This window comes from Manis javanica, chromosome 2 (genome assembly GCF_040802235.1).
Source record: "Manis javanica isolate MJ-LG chromosome 2, MJ_LKY, whole genome shotgun sequence".
Taxonomy (NCBI): domain Eukaryota; kingdom Metazoa; phylum Chordata; class Mammalia; order Pholidota; family Manidae; genus Manis; species Manis javanica.
In genome coordinates this window covers 130,550,656-130,575,200 of record NC_133157.1, presented here as the reverse complement: position 1 = coordinate 130,575,200, position 24,545 = coordinate 130,550,656, and the positions used below count along the sequence as shown (strand labels likewise).

General features: G+C 36.9%; 1 protein-coding gene across 1 annotated transcript in view; it reads left to right on the top strand.

The window, feature by feature from the left end:
- The window catches only part of LOC118966888 (neuroepithelial cell-transforming gene 1 protein-like), a 67,143-nt gene extending 43,221 nt beyond the window's left edge, over positions 1-23,922 (top strand). Inside the window, exons 4-12 of the mRNA XM_073229446.1 lie at positions 14,041-14,148; positions 14,557-14,724; positions 15,121-15,183; positions 15,513-15,609; positions 15,748-15,824; positions 16,537-16,794; positions 17,230-17,400; positions 18,354-18,540; positions 19,676-23,922. Of these exons, the coding sequence (XP_073085547.1) occupies positions 14,041-14,148; positions 14,557-14,724; positions 15,121-15,183; positions 15,513-15,609; positions 15,748-15,824; positions 16,537-16,794; positions 17,230-17,400; positions 18,354-18,540; positions 19,676-19,986 (1,440 nt within the window). The 3' untranslated portion in view covers positions 19,987-23,922. The remainder of the gene's footprint in view (positions 1-14,040; positions 14,149-14,556; positions 14,725-15,120; positions 15,184-15,512; positions 15,610-15,747; positions 15,825-16,536; positions 16,795-17,229; positions 17,401-18,353; positions 18,541-19,675) is intronic.
- Positions 23,923-24,545: the final 623 nt, after the last annotated feature.

Here is a 24,545-nt window from a genome sequence, read left to right as displayed (position 1 = left end):
TCTTCTCTGTTCTCCAGCAGCCTTGCAGCCCTGCCACCGTGTTGCATGCAGAGCACTGGGCAGAGCTCTTTATATAGAGTCAACAGCCATGTATTGCCCACAGGTGTGCAGTGAGCTAGTCAGCCATGGCCAGGTGAGAATCCTGGCCACAGGAACTCTCATTTTATGCACAGGTGGAGTGTGGGGAAGTTAAGGTTCCTATGGCCAGGATCCTCACTGAACTTAAACCACCTGATGATGTAACTGGCCTGTTGTTAGGCTACCGCTTCCATGCCTTTAGGCAATGAGCTATTATTACACTATATAGAGAGCTCCACCCAGTGCTCTGGACGGAGGCAGAAATGCTAGTGGTCGACCGCTGTGATGACAAACCAGGTAATAAGCACTTTCACCCCAAAGCATGTTACTACTGTCATTTCTTTGGTCACATTGAATCCATAGCGTCTGAAACCTATTGGCAAGACAGACCCTCATCTCATATCTTAGAGCTTGTTTGATAGACCTTCTTTTCTTCCAAGAGCTACAAAATATATGTAATTTTTTTTCTTTGTAGTATATGCTACCATTTATCTAAGGGCTGAAATATAATTACATATTATGTATTTACTTTTTCTTGTTGTTGCTGTTATCATTAATCTACAATTACATGAAGAACATTATGTTTACTCAGCTCTCCCCTTCACCAATTCCCCCCCACAAACCCCGTTACAGTCACTATCCATCAGCGTAGTAAGATGTTGTAGAATCACTACTTGTCTTCTCTGTGTTTCACAGCCCTCCCCTTTCCCCCACCCCCCACATTATACATGCTAACCATAATAGCCCCTTTCTTCTTCCCCACCCTTATCCCTCCCTACCGTCCCATTCTCCCCAGTCCCTTTCCCCTTGGTAACTCTTAGTCCTTTCTTGGGTTCTTTGATTCTACTGCTGTTTCGTTCATTCAGTTTTTCTTTGTTCTTACACTCCACATTTGAGTGAAATCATTTGGTATTTGTCTTTCTCCACTTGGCTTATTTCACTGAGCATAATACCCTATAGCTCCATCCATGTTGTTGCAAATGGTAGAATTTGTTTTCTTCTAATGGCTGAATAATATTCCATTGTGTGTATGTACCACATCTTCTTTATCCATTCATCTACTGATGGAAACTTAGGTTGCTTCCATTTCTTGGCTATTGTAAATAGTGCTGCGATAAACATAGGGGTGCATCTGTCTTTTTCAAACTGGGCTGCTGCATTCTTAGGGTAAATTCCTAGAAGTGGAATTCCTTGGTCAAATGGTAAGTCTATTTTGAGCATTTTGAAGAACCTCCATACCGCTTTCCACAGTGGTTGAACTAATTTACATTCCCACCAGCACTGTAGGGGGGGTTCCCCTTTCTCCACAACCTCGCCAACATTTGTTGTTTGTCTTTTGGATGGTAGCCATCCTTTCTGGTGTGAGGTGATATCTCATTGTGGTTTTAATTTGCATTTCTCTGATAACTAGCGATGTGGAGCATCTTTTCATGTGTCCGTTGGCCATCTGAATTTCTTCTTTGGAGAATTCTCTGTTCGGCTCCTCTGCCCATTTTTTAATTGGATTATTTGCTTTTTGTTTGTTGAGGTGCATGAGCTCTTCATATCTTTTGGATGTCAAGCCTTTTTCGGATCTGTCATTTACGAATATATTCTCCCATGCTGTAGGGTACCTTTTTTTTCTATTGATGGTGTCCTTTGCTGTACAGAAGCTTTTCAACTTGATGTAGTCCCACTTGTTCATTTTTGCTTTTGTTTTCCTTGCCCGGGAGATATGTTCATGAAGAAGTCACTAACGTTTATGTCCAAGAGATTTTTGCCCATGTTTTTTTCTAAGAGTTTTATGGTTTCATGACTTGCATTCAGGTCTTTGATCCATTTCGAATTTACTTTTGCATATGGGGTTAGACAGTGATCCAGTTTCATTCTCTTACATGTAGCTGTCCAGTTTTGCCAGCACCATCTGTTGAAGAGACTGTCATTTCCCCATTGTATGTCCATGGCCCCTTTGTCGAATATTAGTTGACCATATATGTTTGGAGTCTCTATTCTTTTCCATTGGTCTGTGGCTCTGTTCTTGTGCCAGTACCAAATTGTCTTGATTACTATGGCTTTGTAGTAGAGCTTGAAGTTGGGGAGTGAGATCCCCCCCACGTTATTCTTCCTTCTCAGGATTGCTTTAGCTGTTCGGGGTTTTTGGTATTTCCATATGAATTTTTGAACTATTTGTTCCAGTTCATTGAAGAATGCTGTTGGTAGTTTGATAGGGATTGCATCGAATCTGTATATTGCTTTGGGCAGGATGGCCATTTGATGATATTAATTCTTCTTGGCCAAGAGCATGGGATGAATTTCCATTTGTTAGTGTCCTCCTTAATTTCTCTTAAGAGTGTCTTATAGTTTTCAGGGTATAGGTCTTTCACTTCTTTGGTTAGGTTTATTCCTAGGTATTTCATTCTTTTTGAGGCAATTGTGAATGGAATTGTTTTCCTGATTTCTCTTTCTATTGGTTCATTGATAGTATAGGAAAGCCACAGATTTCTGTGTGTTAATTTCATATCCTGCAACTTTGTTCTTTTCTGATATCAGTTCTGGTAGTTTTGGAGTGGAGTCTTTAGGGTTTTTTATGTACAATATCATGTCATTTACAAATAGTGACAGTTTAACTTCTTCTTTACCAATCTGGCTTCCTTGTATTTCTTTGTTTTGTCTAATGCCGTCGCTAGGACCTCCAGTACTATGTTGAATAACAGTGGGGATAGTGGCATCCCTGTCTTGTTCCCGATCTCAGTGAAAAGCTTTCAGCTTCTCGCTGCTCAGTATGATGTTAGCTGTGGGTTTATCATATTTGGCCTTTATTATGTTGAGGTACTTGCCCTCTATACCCATTTTGCTGAGAGTTTTTATCATGAATGGATGTTGAATTTTGTTGAATGCTTTTTCAGCATCTATGGAGATGATCGTGTGGTTTTTGTCCTTTTTGTTCATGTGGTGCATGATGTTGATGGATTTTCAAATGTTGTACCATCCTTGCATACCTGGGATGAATCCCACTTGGTCGTGCTGTATGATCCTTTTGATATATTTTTGAATTTGGTTTGCTAATATTTTATTGAGTATTTTTGCATCTACATTCATCAGGGATATTGGTCTGTAATTTTCTTTTTTGGTGGGGTCTTTGCCTGGTTTTGGTATTAGGGTGATGTTGGCTTCATAGAAGGAGTTTGGGAGTATTCCCTCTTCTATTTTTTGGAAAACTTTAAGGAGAATGGGTATTATGTCTTCTCTGTATGTCTGATAAAATTCCGAGGTAAATCCATCTGGCCCAGGGGTTTTGTTCTTGGGTAGTTTTTTGATTACTGCTTCAATTTCTTTGCTCGTAATTGGTTTGTTTAACTTTTGTGTTTCTTCCTTGGCCTGTTCCTCTCAGTGCCTCCGTGTCCTTACTTATTTTCTGTCCGGTGGATCTATCCTTTGGAGTGAGTGGCGTGTTGAAGTCTCCTAAAATGAATGCATTGCATTCTATTTCCTCCTTTAGTTCTGTTAGTATTTGTTTCACATGTGCTGGGGCTCCTGTGTTGGGAGCATATATATTTATAATGGTTATATCCTCCTGTTGGATGGAGCCCTTTATCATTATGTAATGTCCTTCTTTATCTCTTGTTACGTTCTTTGTTTTGAAGTCTATTTTGTCTGGTACAAGTACTGCAACACCTGCTTTTTTTCTCCCTGTTGATTGCGTGAAATGTCTTTTTCCATCCCTTGACTTTTAGTCTATGTATGTCTTTGGGTTTGAGGTGGGTCTCTTGTAAGCAGCAGCTTATAGATGGGTCTTGCTTTTTCATCCATTCTATTACTCTGTGTCTTTTGATTGGTGCATTCAGTCCATTTACATTTAGGGTGACTATTGAAAGATATGTACTTATTGCCATTGCAGGCTTTAGATTCGTGGTTACCAAAGGTTCAAGGTTATCTTCTTTAGTATCTTACTGTCTAACCTAACTTGCTTATTGAGCTGTTATAAACACTGTCTGGTGATTCTTTATTTCTCTCCCTTCTTATTCCTCCTCCTCCATTCTTTATATGTTGCTTGTTTTATTCTGTGCTCCTTTGTGTTTCCTTTAACTGCTTTTGTGGGTAGTTTATTTTATTTTTTGCCTTTAGTTAGTATTAGGTTAGTCTGCTTTCTTTGCTGTGATTTTATTTTCTCTGGTGACATCTATTTAGTCTTAGGAGTGCTCCCATCTAGAACAGTCCCTCTAAAATACCCTGGAGTGGTGGTTTGTGGGAGGCAAATTCCCTCAACTTTTGCTTGTCTGGGAATTGTTGAATCCCTCCTTCATATTTAAATGATAATCGTGCTGGATACAGTATTCTTGGTTCAAGTCCCTTCCGTTTCATTGCATTAAATATATCATGCCATTCTCTTCTGGCCTGTGAGGTATCTGCTGAGAAGTCTGATGATAGCCTGATGGGTTTTCCTTTGTAGGTGACCTTTTTCCTCTCTATAGCTGCCTTTAAAACTCTGTCCTTGTCCTTGATCTTTGTCTTTTTAATTATTATGTGTCTTGGTGTTGTCTTCCTTGGGTCCCTTCTGTTGGGAGTTCTGTGTACTTCTGTGGTCTGACCGCTTATTTCCTCCCCCAGTTTGGGGAAGTTTTCAGCAAATATTTCTTCAAAGACACTTTCTATCGGTAATTTTTTTAAGATATAATAAATCATGAATTTATACTGTTTCAAATTCAAGGCTAAGGGGTTTTCACATAATCTTGTCAGTCTTATTATCTAGATCTCTTTCAACTGCACCAAAAACTGGGTTCCTGGAGATACTGACTTAATTATTCACTTGGTTTCCCCATGGGTCAAAGACAGCAGCAGTCTACATTTTTACAAATTACTACGGCATTACTATAAATGTTAGATTTGTGGTTACCAATTTTATGTGTTACTTGTCATTTTCTTTTGCTTTTTTACATATAGGTCATAGCAAGGATGTACAAATTACCGTGTTTTCAAATTACTGAACTAATTATTTTCTGTGTGTAATTATTGCTTCTGTACTTATTGCTTTTGTGCTCTAAAGACATTATTCTACTCCACATTTTTTGTTTCTTTCGTAGTTTTCAATGGGGCGCATGACTTTCTTCTGTTACTTTTTAAGTGCAGTAAGTTTTCCTGTAATTTTAGTTAAGAGGAGTGGGCCAAATAGCCTGTTTTTCAGCTTTGTAACTCTGGAGTCCTCTCTTCTATTGTTTTCACAAAGTGATTTTTAAAAATACAACCCTCAGGCTATCTGAGAGCTTTCCTTTTTTTGCCCGACCTACTTCTCTTTTATCTGAACTTTTTCTTGTCTTTGTTTCTCTTATTCTGTTTTGCCCAATTTGGATCCTACTCCTTAAAGTTTTTCTCAGAGCAATGTTAGTTTCGAGAGTTTATAGAGCCCAGACTGCTTCAGCACCAATAGACCTTTACTGCGTAGCAGTGTTCTTACTCTCAGCCTGAGAAGTCAATCCTTGGAGTCCTTCCCAGGCTAGTCTCCTGCTTTCATGACACTGAGGGCCCTTCTTCTCAGGGCCACCAGAGAAGTCCAGTTGTCTTCTCTCCGCATCTTTGTGCACAAATGCTGACACCATGTAGGTCTCAGAGCTGTCTAACAAACTAAAGGTTTTTGGGGAAACACTGTCTCTTCATTTTGTTGTAGCTTGCCTTTCTGTTTTGCTATGCATTTTTTTTTCTTTGAAGAGTGAAGACCTGTTAAAGATTTAATTTACATAGTAATGAGTGAGCCAGCAGAACAGTGAAGCTGGTCAGAGTGCTGTGGAAACACTGAAGTATTCTAGTCACTGAAGAGTGATGGAATAAGGTTGCTAAATTAAGTGCCAAGCAGAATAATGGCCTCTGCATCTCTACCTGCTAAAGTATTTGCAGTACTATCAGTTTTCTGTAGAGTTAACATCTTACAGATGTAACCCTTATGGTTGTAATAAAAAACCTAATCAATAACAAACAGTGAATCAAATAAAAGGTACATGGCCCTAGAAAATGAGGTAATCCATTGAAAAGCATTCAGGCATCCTTTTTGTCTGATTTCAGGTTCTGTATATTTCTAATTCTTTCCTTAACTTTATCACCCTTCTGACATATGCTCTTTCATAGCTAATTTTGGAACACAGTTTTTTTTGTGAACATGTTTTTCTATTATGCTTTTTTTTTCTTTGTACGTATGTTATTTTTTTCCCTATACTTTTCTTCTTATGAAAACCTTGTAGATTTCACTGTTCTTTTCTGTTGCTCATTATTTTGTAAAATTAGTTTTAGAAAGTAGGACTGACATGATATATAAGTCTTAGGACAGGTATTACATTGTACTTTATTATAAACTAATACTCATCAAAAGACTCAGATTGCTAAAATCAGAAATGCAAATGGACATATTAATACCAATTTACAGAAATAAAATCTATTATAAGAGAGTACTATGAACAGTTTTATACTAGCAGATTAGATAATTTAGCTGAAGTTAACAAATTCCTAGAAATGCCCAACTTGCCAAAACTGAATCATGGAGAAAATCTGAATGTACCTAGAACTAGTAAAGAGATTGGATACATAATCAAAAACATCCCCAAAACAACAAAAAAACCTTGAGCAGATGGTTTCACTGGTGAAGTCTGCCAAATACTTAAAGAAGATTTAACACCCATCCTCAAATTCTCCCAAAAACTTGAAGAGGAAGAGCATTTCTTAACTCATTCTATGAGGACAGCATTACCAGACATCAAAGCCAGACAAAGATACTACAAGAAAAGAAAACTATAAACCAACATCTCTTCTGAGTATATGTACAAAAGTTTTCAACAAAATACTGGTAAAATAGTTGCAACAACATATTAAGCAGGATTATATACAGTGACCAAGTAAGGTTTATTCCTGGCATGCAAGGATGGCTCAACAAATGAAAACCAGTCAATGTAATAACACCGCATTCACAGAATTAAGGAAGGGAGGTGGGGAAATACATGGTTATTTCAATTGATGCAGAAAAAGGAATAAACGAAATCAAAATATCCTTTCATGATTTAAAAAATCCAACAATCTAGGAATAGAGAGAAAATTCCTCATGGATAAACAAGAGGTGGTATATACGTATATACATCGGAATATTATTCAGCCTTACAGAGGAATGAGATTCTGATACAAGCAAGAACACGGTTGAACCTTGAGAACATTACACTAAGTGCAGTAAGCCGGACACAAAAGGAAAAACATATGATTCCTCTTATATGAAGTATTTAGAATAGTCAAATCCATCGTGACAGAAAGTAGAATAGTGGTTACCAGGGCCTGAGGGGTGGGGAAGATGGGGAGTAGTGAGTACAAAGTTTCAGTTTTGAGAGGATGTCAAAAATTCTGGAGAAGAGTAGTGGATATAGTTGTACGACAATGTGCATATACTTAATACCTCTGAACCCTATAGTACTTTACCCTTTAAAATTGTCAATTTTATGTTACATGTGTTTCCTCAATTTTTTAAATGAAATAAACAGGGGGAAAATGTACTTTGAGTTCTTTATGTAGTATGGATATCAACCCCTGGTCTATTATGCATGTTGCAGAGTTTTTTCCAGTCTTTTGCTTTTGTCTCTCTGGGATTGTTTATCTAATATTCTTTTAGTCAGACTTTTTTGTTAAATTGTTCATCCTGGTAGGCATTCTTTGGACTATCTTAACTAAAGTGCCATATTTATTTCAACCTTATGAAATCTTCTCATTTGTTGGATTATTTTCACCCTCTTATATCTAATCTTTATTTCTAGAACTTGTATTAGCAAGATTTTGGAGCATGTGGAATTATTTTATATGTTAACTCTTTTATTCCTTCCACCTTTCTAGTCTTTTATGCTATTCTCTTGGAGAATTCCTCAACTTCATCTTCTACCTTGCTAATTTCTCATTAATATCTATTCTGCTATTTAGGCTAACTATTGACATTTTCATTTTGACAATTACATTCTAATGTGTTATCTCTGTAGTACCTTTCTGGTGATACATAATTTCTTTTAACATCTCCTTCTATTTGTTCTGTTAACTACTATAAAATAAGCCATAAATCAAATGAAATTATGCTAGCACCATTAAAGATTGTTTAGAGGTTACAAATGATCCCTGGAAAGAAAAGCCCATGTGCCTGTGTAGTGCTCCGCTATAGGGCTGACTTGGACGTTGCCGAACTTCCATGATTTTAAGGGATGCTTGTAAAGCATGGTGACGCACAATGAATGAGATTGGAGGTCTCCTACCTATTAAAAGGACTATACGAGTCCTCGATGTTAATAATCAGTCCTTCAGAGAACAAGAGGTAAGACTTTTAGAGAAAAATGAAGCCAGAGGAATGTTTTCTAACTCTATGGAACTTTTAAGGTTTTTAGTAATTTAATAACAATGTAATCTTACGCTTTTGATCTTACTGAGTGTTAAAATATATGGCTTTGGTTTATGTGCAAGCTTGAGATGTGTTTAGGAACTATGGTGTGAGTCTTAGAACTATGGTATCTATACATAGCATAGCTTGAGTGTACATAAACTTTATACAAAAAGAAAACTATTTTCCCTGTTTATGTTGCTCACTTTGATTAAATTGGTGACATTTCTGGTTTTTAATATAGTTGTGGCTTACTTTAACTTTCATTTTTATTACCTGGTCTTAGAAACCGCTTTATGAAGTGAGTGGAAAACGAGTCCCTTCCTTGCAAGTCAGTGAACATATTGCCCCTAAAATGCTGTCTGACTTAGTGCTCTTTTTTATTTTCCTTTCCACATCTAATGCTTTCATTGTGTATGACTTTCTTTTTCTTCAGAATGAAAAATATGTTAAAATATTTCAGCCAACAAATCATTAATATTTGGGGTGCTTCTACTTTCTCTGCTTTGTCTGTGAAGTCATTGTGGTTTTTAAAGGTCTTTATGAACATTTATCAATATAAGTCATGATTTTTATGACAGTTATGGGATTTTGACTGTTAATATTTAGTACTACATGGGTTATTTTCTTTATACTGCATTGTACAATATATATACTCCCTGCTTCAAATACTCTATAGTGTATACTATATTACTGCTTACATGATAGATCGAAATAGCGCTCCTTTATTCAAATTAACTATATACTTCCTGTTTTGATTGTGTGATGGTTTTGTGGCTGTATGCATATATCAAAACTTACCAATTATGTTTTAAATATGTGCAGCTTATTGTATGCCTCAGCGGCACTGTGTGTCGTACATACACATTTTGGTAGTTAAAATAGGTGCCATCTTTAGGAGGTATGCTTTCATTTGGTGTGGCTTAGCTTTGGTTTCTGCTTCTCTGTTTCATTTTGGCTTTTGCTTCTGTGTTTCAATTTTCTCAAAATATATAAGCATTTCCTTTGAGTAGAGCAAGGCCTACTTTGCTATTATAAATACTGAAACTGGTCATCTTTTGTACCATGAAGAACTAGTCTTTTTTTTCGGTATCAGACACTGGTCATGTTTGTGGCACACCTTTATTCCAAAATTTATAAACACCAGGAATGTTGTCAGGTTTTTATACTGGCACTAGAACATAAATAAATAACTAAATTTTACTGTTTATATTACTAAGTAGAAAGGGAAGAAATCCTATGTGATCACAACTCATTTGTATCTTTTTATAAATAATTTTTCTTTTCATTCTTCTCTTTTTAAAGTCCTTGCCAGTCAGAGGAGATTATTCATCCAGTAATCCAAACAATCTGTCAAATACTATTTTTTTAAGTGTCTTGATTTGGCTTACTATAGGCGAGACTCTCCTAAAACATTTCCTCTTACGTGCCATTACTAGTTGTGAAAAACTTAAAAAAAAAAAAACAGCCCCCAGCAGAATTTTTCCATATTGTTGCTTTTATCTGCAAAGGTAGTAGCAGTGAAAGACTTCAAATTGATTCTAACAACTTTCTATTTCAAGACATAAATCTGAGTACAAGTGGATTAGTAAAATAAATTGATTAAAAACTTGGTCTAAAGACAGAGTGCCTATAATCATGTGATTGCCTAGCTAAACCCAGGTAGTCTGGTTAAAAGCTAATAAGCAAAATAAACGATATGAATTTATATTAGTGGGTGTTGATATTTGTTCTCATCTAAGTGAACTTTAGTCCTGTTGAAAGGAGCATGTGACTCTAGTTGGCTTTTTCTGTGTTTATCCTCATAGATTTTCAGATTGTATTTTGAGGTACCTATAGTTTAACGACCTGCACTCATTCTTTAGGCTGCGTGTATGCATCATAACGCTGTTAACAACACTTCACAACAAAATAAACTCTAGCAACACCATTATGGGAACCCCACTTGGGTAACGGTAGGATGGGTCTCTCTTCCCTTCATCACCTCCAAACACTGGGTTGGCGAACCAGCAGATGTGGGTGCAACACCAGCTCTCAAAGAACTTTGTCTTTAAAGTGTGTTTGGTGACAGTGCAATGGTTAGGTTCTTAATAACCAAACCAAGATGATTTAAATGGTCCAGCTGATCCTCTACAGAAAAACTGCTTTTGGTTGTAGCTCACATGGGCCAAATCCTATCCTGTATTGCAGAACTGAGAAATTTTTGACCCATCCTTATAGGTGATCCATGAATATAAATCAATATCACTTTCCCACAAAAGCTTTCTGTATATTTTTCCTCAAATAGTGTATATGTATCCTGAATTGGTAGTGAACCATATCCAGTATTAACACCTTTATATTTTAATCACACTTTTTATGTTATTCATTAAAATTTTTCTTATTTATGAAAAGTTTGTGTTGTGTCTGGCAAACATTCTGCACACATATCCTGTTAGTAAGGCAATAAAGTTAGTATTGGATCCCCAGAAGCATATGTGAAAACTATGAAGGTGTCCTCCACCCCAAGCCATGTATTTCCCACCTTAGTACCATACTTTCCTACCAAGACGTTTTAAGATCTACAGACTGAGCTAGCCGGTTGCTCTTACGAAGACATTTTAGACTGGAACTCTTTAAGAATATCATACCTTGTGAAGAAGTGAGATTATAGATGAATTTCTAAATGTTAAATGCAGAACGTATTTAAACACCAAATACTACTGAACATAATATCCTGCCACCCTAGGGAGGGTGCATAAGCGAAGTCTTTATTAGTTTCAGAAAGGTGCTTTAAATATATTTATGTTTAATTATCTCAATCTAAATTCTGTAGTTTTTATTTTAAATATCACATAATGTTGAGTTACAGAGTATTACTTGTACAATACCTGATCCTATAAAGGTAAGGATTTCAAAAATTCCTTTCCTCCCAGCTAAACTAACTTTTTCCTTTCAAATTCGGTGGGAAGAGTACCTTTCCAAAGACTTTTAAATTGAAATTAAATGTTTTGTGATGTACTAGGAAGTCAAATTTGTTATGCTTTAAACAGGGAAAAGAAATTAACCTCTGTTTACAAAAAAGGAGAACACAACTTTCTGACAACTGCTTTCTTTCTAGTTAATATTGGCCAGTCTTCCTGTGAGGTAATTGCATCTCCATTCATCCAGAGGACTCTGTACTGTCTTTACTGAATAGAAAGGAATGCCTCATACTGGACCTTCTGCCCATGTGTGTGTCACCTCAGGCTTGCACGGATGTGTGTTATAAAGGCAATCACACATGTCTCTGGCCACAGTGTGCATTTTTACTATATATCTTGAAGGTTTCTTTCTCTGTCCGTTTAACATTTGCACTTTAGTGGCTTTATATTCAAAGTGTTTATTTTGGCAGAGCTGGGTTAGTCTAGAGCTCCGCCTCTTAATTCTTCAAAGGTCTGAATTCTCTGATTATTTTTAAAATTCTCCTTACTTTGCAGGTCAGTTCTTTCTGATACGTCTGTATACCCTGAGGGGCTTTAATGAGCCTAATTGCTTCTTTGAGTAATCAAGTCACTTAAGTCTCCTTCCAGAGAATGTTAACTCTTTCTGCCACTTTATTCTTAAATTATTCTAAGAGGATTATTTTTCCTCAGTATCCTCACCCCTCGCTCACTTTTTTATGTGACATTAGTCATATCAAACAAGTTTGAGGAAAAAAATGTGTCATCTGTCATTTTTAAATAGTAGTTTTTACTTTCAAATGGTAATTTTAATGTAATTTTTAATTATACGTCCTTCTGAAGTCTCATCAAAGTCATTTTTTCAAGAATGCCACAGTTGTCAAAGGCATCAAATACAAACAAATAACTTTACTGCGCAAACATTATAATCATAGGACTGCTTTATGATCAGCCTTCTTGATTTCACTAGCTGTATGAGTCATGTAATGGTATACCTCCATTTTCCTACCAGTAAGAGAAGAATAATGCAGTTTGCAAAGTTTGAGATCCTTGGACAATAAGTGATGGTTGCTATACTACTATTATTTTTGAAATAATACGTATAGAATTATAACTACTCTGAATTTGTGTTAATGAGTTAAATGTATAAGTGAGGCTCTAATTATTTATAAATCCCAACCTTTACTGGGAAGTGGGGATAACACATCCTGTGTTCTAAGCACTATTCTGAGCCCTTTCAGCATAACTTATTTAATCTTCATAACAACTTCGTAAGAGAAGTTTCAGTACTCACTCCTTCCTACAGAGGAGAAAACAGAGGCCCAGGGTGTTTCCCTGCAAGTGCTGGAACCAGGGCTGGAGCCCAGCCGTCCGGACTCCTGAGCACTCACTCCCTTGGCCACCGTCCTGCCCTGCAGAACACTTCCCACGACAGGGTCCTCCCTGCCTTCAGAACTGACCATTCCACCGTCAGACGTGTGCAGTTAAACACTAGTCTCTGACTGAAGTATTTAAGAATGAAATTATATCATGTCTAGGATTTGCTTTAAAATACTCCACCAGGGGCAGAGATGAAACAGATTATTTCACCAGAAACTACTGAAGCTGAATAATAAGTACATGGGATCCATTCTGCTGTTCTCCACTTTTGTGTATGTTTGAAATTTTTCATAATAGTGTGTGTTTTTTTTTTTTGAGAGGGCATCTCTCATATTTATTGATCAAATGGTTGTTAACAACAATAAAATTCTGTATAGGGGACTCAATGCACAATCATTAATCAACCCCAAGCCTAATTCTCAACAGTCTCCAATCTTCTGAAGCATAACGAACAAGTTCTTACATGGTGAACAAGTTCCTACATAGTGAATAAGTTCTTACGTGGTGAACAGTGCAAGGGCAGTCATATCACAGAAACTTTCAGTTTTGATCATGCATCATGAACTATAAACAGTCAAGTCAAATATGATTATTCGTTTGATTTTTATACTTGATTTATATGTAAATCCCACATTTCTCCCTTATTATTATTATTTTTTTAAAATAAAATGCTGAAGTGGTAGGTAGATGCAAGATAAAGGTAGAAAACATAATTTGGTGCTGTAAGAGGGCAAATTAGATGATCAGGTGTGTGCCTGTAGACTAAGTATTAATCCAAGCTAGACAAGGGCAACAAAACATCCACGGATGCAGAAGATTTCTCTCAAAACGGGGGGTGAGGTTCTAAGCCTCACCTCTGTTGATCCCCAATTTCTCACCTGATGGCCCCCCTGTGACTGTGCCTGTCTTAGGTTGTTCCTCCCTTGAGGAATCTTACCTGTGTGGTTTTTTTTAAGTTACTCTCTATGTTAAACTTAAAAGGTCTATAGTGTTCTAGAAGGTCATTTCTTTAATTTTAGTTTTTCTCGTGTTTAATGATAATTTTTGGTATGTTCTCAGTGATACTCAGGTATTTAACTGGAATTTTTTGCACCATTTATTTTTTTATACATTATTGCTACTCAATAGTGTTTTTAGTATTATAACAATGAAGAAAACATTCATTTTCAGAATCCCATAAAGTTCTGTACTTTACAATATGTAAATACTAGCTTTTGAGAGGGCTCAATTTTGTCCAAACTTGTTTAAAATCATTATACCGAGACACACATTTAGTATAACCTGATTTTGTTTTTATAGGAACCAAGCAATAAAAGAGTTCGACCTTTAACTCGAGGTACATCCTTGGCAAATTTAATCTCTCCTGTGAGAAATGGAGCAGCCAGATGCTTTGGTCATAGAGTACAGGTAAGGGGGAATGGGGCTGGAGGTGAGTAATGTAGTGAGGAGGCTTTTTTCTAAAAGCCTAAAATTGGTATTTTTTCCTTGAGGTATACAAACAGGTTTGCACTCTTACTAAACATAAATTTCCCTTTGGAATATGCTGGTAATAAATACCAGAACAATATTTATCTAATCTCACTATATTAGTTTATATCTTCTCTCAAAGCATGATCTTGGATAGCTTTTATTTCTAAAAAGTAGTTTTGGCTGATAATATTTTACAATGATAGATTGAAGCTTGGATAAATGCCTGGAGAAATTCTCTGAATTTTGTTTTCTAATTTGTCTATTTTTTTTTTTAAGAAAAAAAAAGAACAATTAGTGTCCTCCAAAGCTTTTCTCTTTTGTTCACTCTTTTATTCTTCTGTTAAGCCATTTACACATCATGGTGACAGCAGATCCCCAGCTTCTGCCCAAAAGTCATCACGCAGATCAACAGTCCCAACACCTGCCAAAAGGAGAAGTAGTGTCCTGTGGTCAGAGACGTTCGGCGTCAACACGAGAGAGTCTTTAACTGCCCAAGAAATCAAACGTCAGGAGGTAAGCTGCCATTCAGTAGCGAGACCATATATGTTGGCTTATACTAAAATAGTACCTGTTTTTTAAATAGGTGTTTTGCCAGAAGATTAGCAAACTAATGCCTAAGGCAAAATCAATTTGCATTTTTGTATTTGACAGTAATTCTTAATACACCTAAGCAACACTTTGTGATTAGTGGGGTTCATCGGATTGAACTCTTAATGGGGTAAAGTTATAAAACATAGGGCACTATATACAACATTGAGACTCCATTCTGAATTTTAGTTTTCAGACGGAGACACTTTAAAAAGGACTGTTTGAAACATCAGTTAAATAATGGTGAATATCAGTTGTACATAATTTTCCTTTCTCGGAGGAAGGGATGGTGACTTATGATGTCTGCTCCATTTTTTTTAGGCAATATATGAAATGTCCCGAGGTGAACAGGACTTAATTGAAGATCTCAAACTTGCAAGAAAGGTCAGTGTATAACTTTTTATCATACACTCTGCTTTTTAGAAATTATATTTAACAAATTCTAACATAGTTTTCTTTTTAGAAGCAGAAAATATCTACTAGTGAATACTTTTTTTTACATGAGCTTTATTAGACACATCTTCAAATATAAATGTCAGTGAGAGAGTCTTTTAGGGGGATTAGCAAAGATATACCTCAGTTTCTTCTATGTTTTACAGCAGAATCCACAGTGACGATTGTACAGTTACTCAAACTTGCATTCAAGTACAGATCTCTCATAATGTCGTCTTTGCTTGATCTCTCTGTGTGACGCATTTCTCCCCCTCTGGTAGGCCTACCACGACCCCATGTTAAAGTTGTCTATCATGTCAGAAGAGGAACTCACACATATATTTGGTGACTTGGATGCTTACATACCTTTGCATGAAGGTGAGATATGCTACTTAATTTTCTTTAGAATCTTGAACAGCAGGAATACAAGTAAGTTTAAATCTAAACTTCTAATTTAGTGCTGAATTATTTTTAAAATAAACCTGTTCTTGTTATTTCTTCTTTCTTTTGCTTCAGATTTGTTGGCAAGAATAGGCGAAGCAACGAAGCCTGATGGGAGAGTGGAGCAGATTGGTCACATTCTTGTGAACTGGGTATGTAGTGAGTATTTTACTCCAGAGAGTTTTTCACAAGTACATGCCACACTTGTCATTGTAACGAATATCAGAACCACGTGATCCAGGAACTGGATTATAAAAATAGATAAACAAGGCATTAAAATTGAACAAATTTTTGTAGCTATAGGAACTTATAGTCTCTGTTTAAAAACCTACTTGATGAATGATACAGTTTTATTTTTAAAATATTTCCTCCTTCTACAGAGTTCTCACATTATATGCCATTAATTTTCTGTTTCATTCCTTCAATTAATATTTGAGTGCCTGCCAGATGCTTAGCACTGTTGTGGGAGGGATCACTGGGAATTGAGAGATAAAAGGCAGTCTCTACATGAATAATCTAGTGAGGGACAGTCCAGTAAAGAAACAGTCTGAAGGTTGGTGATGAAGGTGATACAGGAAGGCTACGGTGTCCTGGGACTAGAGAAGACTAGCATCTAACTAGTTGGGGAAAGTAAAAGTCATGAGTGTTTGGCTGAATTTAGCTAAATTAGGGAAATTAGAAAAGGGTGTTTGGTGTTGGCCCAGAATACTCTACTCCCCCTAATATCACCTGCAGGACAGTGCTCACAGCTTGTCGGAGCTTTCCAGGACAGCTGTGAGCTTTATGTTTCATGTTCACAAGCTTACTAATGGACTGACCATGGCAGGAACTTACCGTACTTCGTTTTGTCTTGTCACTCTTCAGTTGCCAGGCTTGAATGCCTACAAAGGCTACTGTAGTAACCAGCTGGCAGCCAAAGCTCTTCTTGACCGAAAGAAACAGGACCCAGGAGTCCAGGACTTTCTCCAGCGATGTCTTGAGTCTCCCTTCAGCAGAAAACTAGATCTGTGGAGCTTCCTCGATAATCCCCGAAGTCGCCTAGTCAAATACCCTTTACTGTTAAAAGAAATTCTTAGACATACTCCAGAGGACCACCCTGATGTTCAGCTTCTGCAGGAAGCTGTAAGTAGTCCAACTAATGATTCTTGTGTTTTCCAAATTTATACATTAGTTGTCTAGAAAGTTATGCAGTGCTACTCTCAGTTATGCATAGTGACTCAGCATCGGGAGGTGTTTGGTGGATGTTTTAAGCACCCCATATGCTCGTGCACCACACACTGTAATAAAGAGGCAGGACACAATCTGTATTTATATTCTAATCAAAAGACTGGATTCTGGTCTTACCACTTCCACTAGCTAGCTGGAGAACTTTGGGCAAATTACCTAATTAGGCTGAAACTGTTTCTTCATCTGTAAAATGAAGGGACAGACTGAATTAACTGATTTCAAGAGTCCCTTCAAGCTTTAAAATTCTATCATTTTGATGTGGTGTTTTAGCCCTATAGGGAAACTGACATTATTATGAAAAGGCTCCATCAGTTTTCTGATAATTTTTAGGTATTGATAATACAAGGAGTTCTCTCTGATATCAACTTGAAGAAAGGAGAATCAGAATGTCAGTATTACATCGACAGACTGGAGTATCTGAATGAAAGGCAGAAGGATCCTCGAATTGAAGCAAGCAAAGTATTGCTTTGCCACGGGGAGCTGAAGAATAAAAATGGACATGTAAGTGTATCTTAGAACTAATAGGAAATGAGCCATTGCTTCCCTTTCTCACCCAGTTTGTTTCCACATAGATTATGAAGCAGGTTATAAAATAAACTCATCAAATAGTGAAAGAAGGTTACTGGTTTTTGTTCTTTGTTACCAGCTTTCATGACGCAAACATTTGGTTTCTGTCTTTACAGCATAACTTAGATGTCTCTGGAGAATCAATAATATTTTATTTTTTAGTTTTGGAGCATAAATCAATTTGACTAGCAGTTTTTCTGAATAAATTATTAGTTCCATGTTTCATAAAAAAATAACATATCCGTCAGAAGATTTTTCTGAAGAGTTGTTAGTGACGGAAGTAGTTTTACCATTACTAACCAGATTTCTGCAGCAGACTAACTGGAAGCAAACTTACTTTTAGAATTTTAATTGAAAAAGTACCTGCCAGAGCTGAGTATAAGCATGAGTGGTATTTTTTGTTTCATTACTTGCTTTTCAGGAGCATGATTAATAAGTTGAGGTTCTTTTTGGAGAAAGATGAAATCTGATGTCTCTGATTTATAGTTAGTCCCAGCTGTTCTATAAAGACTTAAATTTGTATGGGAGAAAGCAGAACCATTAACATTTTTACAAGCTTGCATTGTTTAAATCCTTACTTTGTTAGAAAACTTTGGTGTACAATCCTGGTCTTTCCAGTCATGTTCCTACTGATAGGTCTTTGTGGGGTGCAGTGTTTACTCTGCTGCTACCTCATCTAATGTTATATGCCAATAAAAAGTTTTTATAGTCTGAGATTAGACAGGCTCTCCAAGCAGAACATGCATAGCCTTAGAATCCTCCTCTTTCTGAGGTCATCTACAAGGGGAATCTGAAATAAATGTGATGAAATCAATCATGTCTAAATTCCAATCACTTAAAATCACAGGGTTCCACATGTAGGAAGTATTTGTTTCTCATTTCTGCAGAAATTTTACATTTTCCTGTTTCAAGACATCTTGGTTTTGACTCGGGCTGTTACACGAAATGAACGTCACTCTTACCAAGTTTACCGACAACCAATCCCCGTCCAAGAGCTGGTCCTAGAAGACCTGCAGGATGGAGACGTTAGAATGGGAGGATCCTTTCGAGGGGCTTTCGGCAGCTCACATAAAGGTAAAAATACAAATTGTAAAATTGTTTAAATTAACAAACTCAGAACCTAAGTGAATTTAGTTTTAATCTTTAAAAATTCTGTCTCAGATTAAAATATAAGATACATTTAAAAATTCACACAATTCAACCCCCCTCCCAAAAAAATCTGATTTAAAAAATGAGAACCTGAATGGAGATTTTCTGAAGATGTACAGATGGCCAACAGACACATGAAAAGATGTTCCGCATCACTAATCATCAGGGATGTGCAAATCAAAACCACATGAGATATCACTTTACACTAGTCAGAATGGCTAGTATTAAAAAACAAACAAATAACACGTATGGGCAAGATTGTGGTGCACTGCTGGCGAGAATGTAAATTAGTGCAGCCTCCGTGGAAACAGTATGGAGGCTCCTCAAACACTTACAGAGAGGAATACCATATTACCCAGAAACTCCACCTCTGGACACTTACCTGAAGAAAACAGAAACACTAATTCAAAAAGATATGTGTACCCCTATGTAAACTGCAGCACTATTTACAATAGCCAAGATATGTGTCCATCAATAGATGAATGAATGAGGAAGATGTGGATACATGTGCAATAACTCAGCCATAAAAAAGAATTAAATCTTGCCATTTGTGACAGCATGGTGGACCCAGAGGATATTGTGCTAAGTGAAAAAAGAGAAAAACAAATACCATGTGATTTTACTTTCATCATACAGCATCTGAAAAACAGACAAAACAGAACTCGGCTCATTCAGACAGAGAATAGGTGGTTGCCCTGGTGGGGTGGGGTAGTAGGCAAAATAGGTGAAGGGGATAAAGAGGTGCAAACTTCCAGTTACAAATTAGTCACAGACTGAAGGTACAGCATGGGGAAAATAAAAAAGAATTGTGTGTCCACACAAAAAATTACAAATGAAAGGATTCCATTGTCCTATAGCTGCTGCTGTCATCAAGTTGTGCTCTGACACCAGTAGGTGCATCTAATAAATACTGTCCTAAGGCTTTATTTAATGCCTCCACCTAACAAGCGTACATGTACAGAAATTCCGGCACCCATACTAAGATTATATGACCACTTCATTTACACAAACTGTTTTTAAGTCTGATTTCCTTTCTTTTTCCCAATTTTTCTTTTCCTAGCTAAAAATATCTTTAGAGTTCGCTTTCAAGACCCCTCCCCAGGCCAGTCTCACACTCTGCAAGCCAATGATGTGTTCCACAAGCAGCAGTGGTTCAACTGTATTCGAGCTGCCATAGCCCCTTTCCAGCAGGCCACCAGTCCAGCCAAGCTGCAGGGTTTGCCCGGACTCCATGAAGAGTGCGTTGAGAACAACCCGTCTGCAGGGAATGTCAAAACCCAGAGAAGGGCATCCACAGCATCCAGTGTGACTCAGGTCGAAGTTGATGGGGACACTTCAGTGTGTGCCTCCCCTGCGTGCACTCAGACATGAAGAGTGTCAGAGCGCACCGAGCACAGCCTGGCTTCCCAAAGCCAAGGGACAAATCTCCATTGGGTGGCGAATGGAAAGAGACTTCAGTATAAAGGAATTTCTGTGTATTACTGGTGCAAAGCGTGTTTATTTATAAATGTATACAGTTTGGGTTTTCTTGTAAGTGAGCATGGGAGCATTGCAGGGTTACTTCATACTAGTCAACATTTTCTGTTTTTGGTTCTTTTTGTTTTTTTTAATGGCAGCTAAAGATATATATACAGATTACTGTTAAAACTGCAACCTTTTTTTTAAGATATATTCTCATAATTTGGAACATGCAAGCCAGGTATTTTTAATCAAATGAAATATTTATGGAATGGGTTTCTTCTTCATTCTAAATTCATCAGGACTTTCCAATAACTACCTATTGTGATATTTGCAATAGCTACCAAACCTTAAAATTTTGCAAATACTGGGATTTTACCAGTGTTTCTTTGATAAACTGCATGTGCAGAATTTGAAATTTTAACATTGGCTCCTAAAACCTACACAGAATACAGGTGTGTAATACATTAGAATTTATACTGAAACATAAGTTCCTTTTGAAACAAAGTATAAAACTTTATACAGATTTTCCACTTTATCAACTGGAATACTTTATATTAGTTTTTGTCACTCCACATTCCTCATTTTCATTCACTTAACCTGCCAAGTATTTAATTATTTTTTATTACAAAGTAGTTTTTAGTATTTACTTCATTTATTTATTTTTTTTTACTTTGCCAGCTTTACAGATTGGTAGCCTTTATTTGTCCCCCTTGATAAAAATGTGTACATATGTGCATATATATATATGTGTGTGTGTGTGTGTGTGTTTTAAATCATATTACCTTTATCAACTGAAACCAAGCCATACTGTTTTTGAGCCAATGAAGAACGTTGTGACTTTTCCGGTGTAGCAGTGCAAGGTGGTGAACACACATGAACTGTCGCGGTGTATTCTGGACGACTGAAAGAAAACCACCTGAAGGATTTGGTTGAGAGCTTTAGTGTTGTCTGAAAAGCAGGAGCAGAGGCAGTTGGCTGCTAATACATAAAAAAGAGGGGAAAAGAGAGTAGTTTGGTCTTAAGGTAAAAATTGGTTGTGCTAGAACATGCAAGAAGATAGTAAAAGCTAAACTTGAGGGTGTATAGTAAGTTATAGAAGGCTTGGGGAAAATGAATTTTATTTGTGTTGGTTTATAATACCTGCAAATAATGAGTTTGAAAAGAAGCAGGTGTGTTGAAAATCTGACCATATTATATCAATTTTGGTGGATTTATTCATAAGAGGGAAAAAGTAATGAATCTTTTACTGTAAAATATTTCTGTTCAAATGAGATCATAGTCTTTAAGTGAAGGACTAAGTGCTCTGTGTCATGGGAGACTTATAATGTGGATCATTCAAGAAAATGTTGACTATTCTGTGAACTGTATTTGGCCAGCACAAGTGAAAATGGGGAAAGATTGTAAACAGATCAGTCCAAATGACTTCTCTGTATAAATTAATTATACAATTAAAAAAGTACACACATAATCAGCCCTTAAAAGCTTCTTGGCTGGTGAATGTTTGGAAGACATATGCCAAAATGTGTTGGTATGGCAAAGGAGGTCATGCCAAGGCTCACAAGGTTTTAAAAATCATAAATACTTAAACCTTTGAAATTTATTGGTGAGTAAGAGAAAGATTCAAGTAAGTCAAGTTTTGTGACTTATGAAACCATTTCGAAAGCAGTAGAGTCAGAAATAGCAATCAGATTGAAGAGGGGTGAACATCTAGCCGCTTTCTGGATACACTTGTAAATCTAATAGCAAAGCATCCTGATTTAACTAATTTACGGTTTTAATTTAGGGACCGAAGGTTTCTGAGTTTGGATATTCAAAGTCAAATGTGTAGATTATACCAACGTTCTCATCAGAAAAATCAGAAAGCAATTTTCTAACCATTTCTAGAGATGTTATATAGATTATCATTCCAAAGTTACCTTGATCAGCTTCTAAAATTACATAAGCAATTAGTACTTCAAACATTCCCTCCTTGGGTCTACATCTGGTAATCACTGACCTAGCCAACAGCCATTATGTAAATGATACATAAGTACTGACATACATCTACTGTCTTCAGCTTGCCTAAGCTGAGTTGAAGGTAGCCTGATTTTTCTTTTTGAACTTCATAAAAAACAGTGAGTGTGCTTTAATATTTAGGAGCAAAAGATAGTCTCCACCTGGCAAGGTCTTTTTAAAGCTATGCTCCATCCTGGAATGTGTGCTCACAAGGTGGTAAGGGAAGCGAAGGCATCTGATAAACTAGTAGTCAGTGGGGTCATAGTGTCACTGAATCACCCATGAATCAGCACTGGCATTTCCTCACCTGCCCCAGGAGCTGGGGACTGGCCACCTTTGTGCTGGCTTGTCTGCCTTTATGCTTTTCTGAATATGCAGATCCAGCACAGTACTTGGTTTTTAATTATATGTATATATATGTGTGTGTATATATATATATATATGTGTGTGTGTGTGTCTATATATATACAGCTACCTACCATGTTACTAAATTAATTTTACAAACATCAGCAAATGCCTAGTTAAGCTCCCATCTGTCAACCTTGATGACAGACACAGAAAGACTAAACTGAACATTTTATAGTTTGCCTTCATCAGACCCCTCAATTTTTTTTTTTTTTTTGGACCAGCTGGTAGCATTGCATCCATTGTTTAGAAGTTCTGGGAGTTGAAGGTAGATGATATTTCAACCTATAAATTTAGGCTTTTCTTAATCAGCATTGGAGAACACCAATGAAAAAGGTTATATCCCTTTGTCCATAGAACCTAATTCCCATGAGTGGAATGTTCTAGCAAAGAAAGTCTCCCTTGATACAAAAGCATCTAGAACTTCCTAGATCAGGAGTACTTTTAGTATTTGCACATTTGAGCAACTCCAGCCCTGACTGCAAGTCTGAAGACATCATGGGTGATTCCTTGGGTCCAGTAGCACATCATCTTATTTAGAGCATGATTATCTTGAGACTAATGATGAGCCCTCTCTTTAGAAATGCACAAATTAGGGGCCAGGGGTAATTCTTCAAAAGTGTCTATGGCCCCAAGTTAACACTGGCTACATCTGTTGTGATCACAACTTTTTTAGGGAAACATGCTGGAGAGCAAGGATGCAATTTTTTTTCATATGGATTCACAAAGCACTAGTTTCACACTTGTTTTATAAATAGTGGTTGAAAAGTACCATGGTCCAGACTTCTAGTCAGTCTTCTCACACTTGTACCACTTTTGACAGTTCTATAATTTTTTTGAAGTAATATGTATCTCTTGAGTGTGCTTTTTAGAAGTACTTAACTTTGGTATCACAAGTACCTGAGACAATGGGAGCATCAGTTAGAATAATAAACAAGTTTAAATCCATACCTTCAGAATGATTCTATTAAAAAAATTTTTTTTTGTTTTGGAGTGTCTCAGGAAACCAACTTACTTACTACCCGGAAAACTGATAAAGGAAAAAAACAAGCGTTCATTGCACCCTTGTCAAACCACGTCAGTGTAACCAAACTGAGCAGGGGAAGGTTTTCCTCACAGCAGTAGCCCAGCCAATCAGTGAAGAAGGAATGACAGAACATCATTTTGTAAGCCCTCACAAACACTTGGACCTAGGTGTTGATTTATATGGAACGCAAGACACAACTTGCCACCTGATGCAAGTGCACACTGCCACCTAAGCAATCTTGCCAAGATCAGCCTGAATTGCATCTGCAGGAAACTCAAAGACAAATGACATAATTTCTTCAACAAAATAAAACCATAAAAGAGAGACATCTATAACTTAACAGACATACCAAACAATTGCAATGTATGGACTTGGCTCCTAAAACAAATTTTTATATAAAATAAAACAATCCAAAAGTACCCAGTATTGACGATATTTGCAGTCCAGAAGTTAGGTTTTCATGTGTGATGGTAGTACTATGGTTACAGTCCTTTGAGAGACAAATACTGGAACATCAGTGGATAAAACTGCTGTCTGGGATGTCCTTCAAATAATGGCACAAGAAGAAGGGGTAAAAGTGAAACAAGATTGGCCGTAAATTAAGAATTGCTGAATCCAGATGAGATGTGATGAGAATTCATTATATTTTCTGCATCTTTTTGTGTGTTTGGAACTTCTCATTTAAAAAGGTTAAAAAGCAAAAGAGCTTATAGAATCTCAAGTATCTATAAACTTTCCAATCTCTCAACCTAATTCCCCAAACCCCAGCCATCATTTTTCAAAGTAAAGGCAGAATGTTCATCAAATACAGCAGCAGTTGCTATCTACCACCACACAGAAACTCAAACCTCTTTCCTCAAATCGATGCTCATACTCTGTCTCTTACAGCTTGGCAATCATTTCATTCATATGACCCCTTCCCTCCCTCTACTTTCCTTTTCCCTAAATCTCCCTCTGTCTGTCCCCTGATCCTTGGCCCGCCCCTTTTCCTCTGACACACTTTCATGCTGCCCTTGGTGAGCCGGGGCTGGGTGGCAGCAGG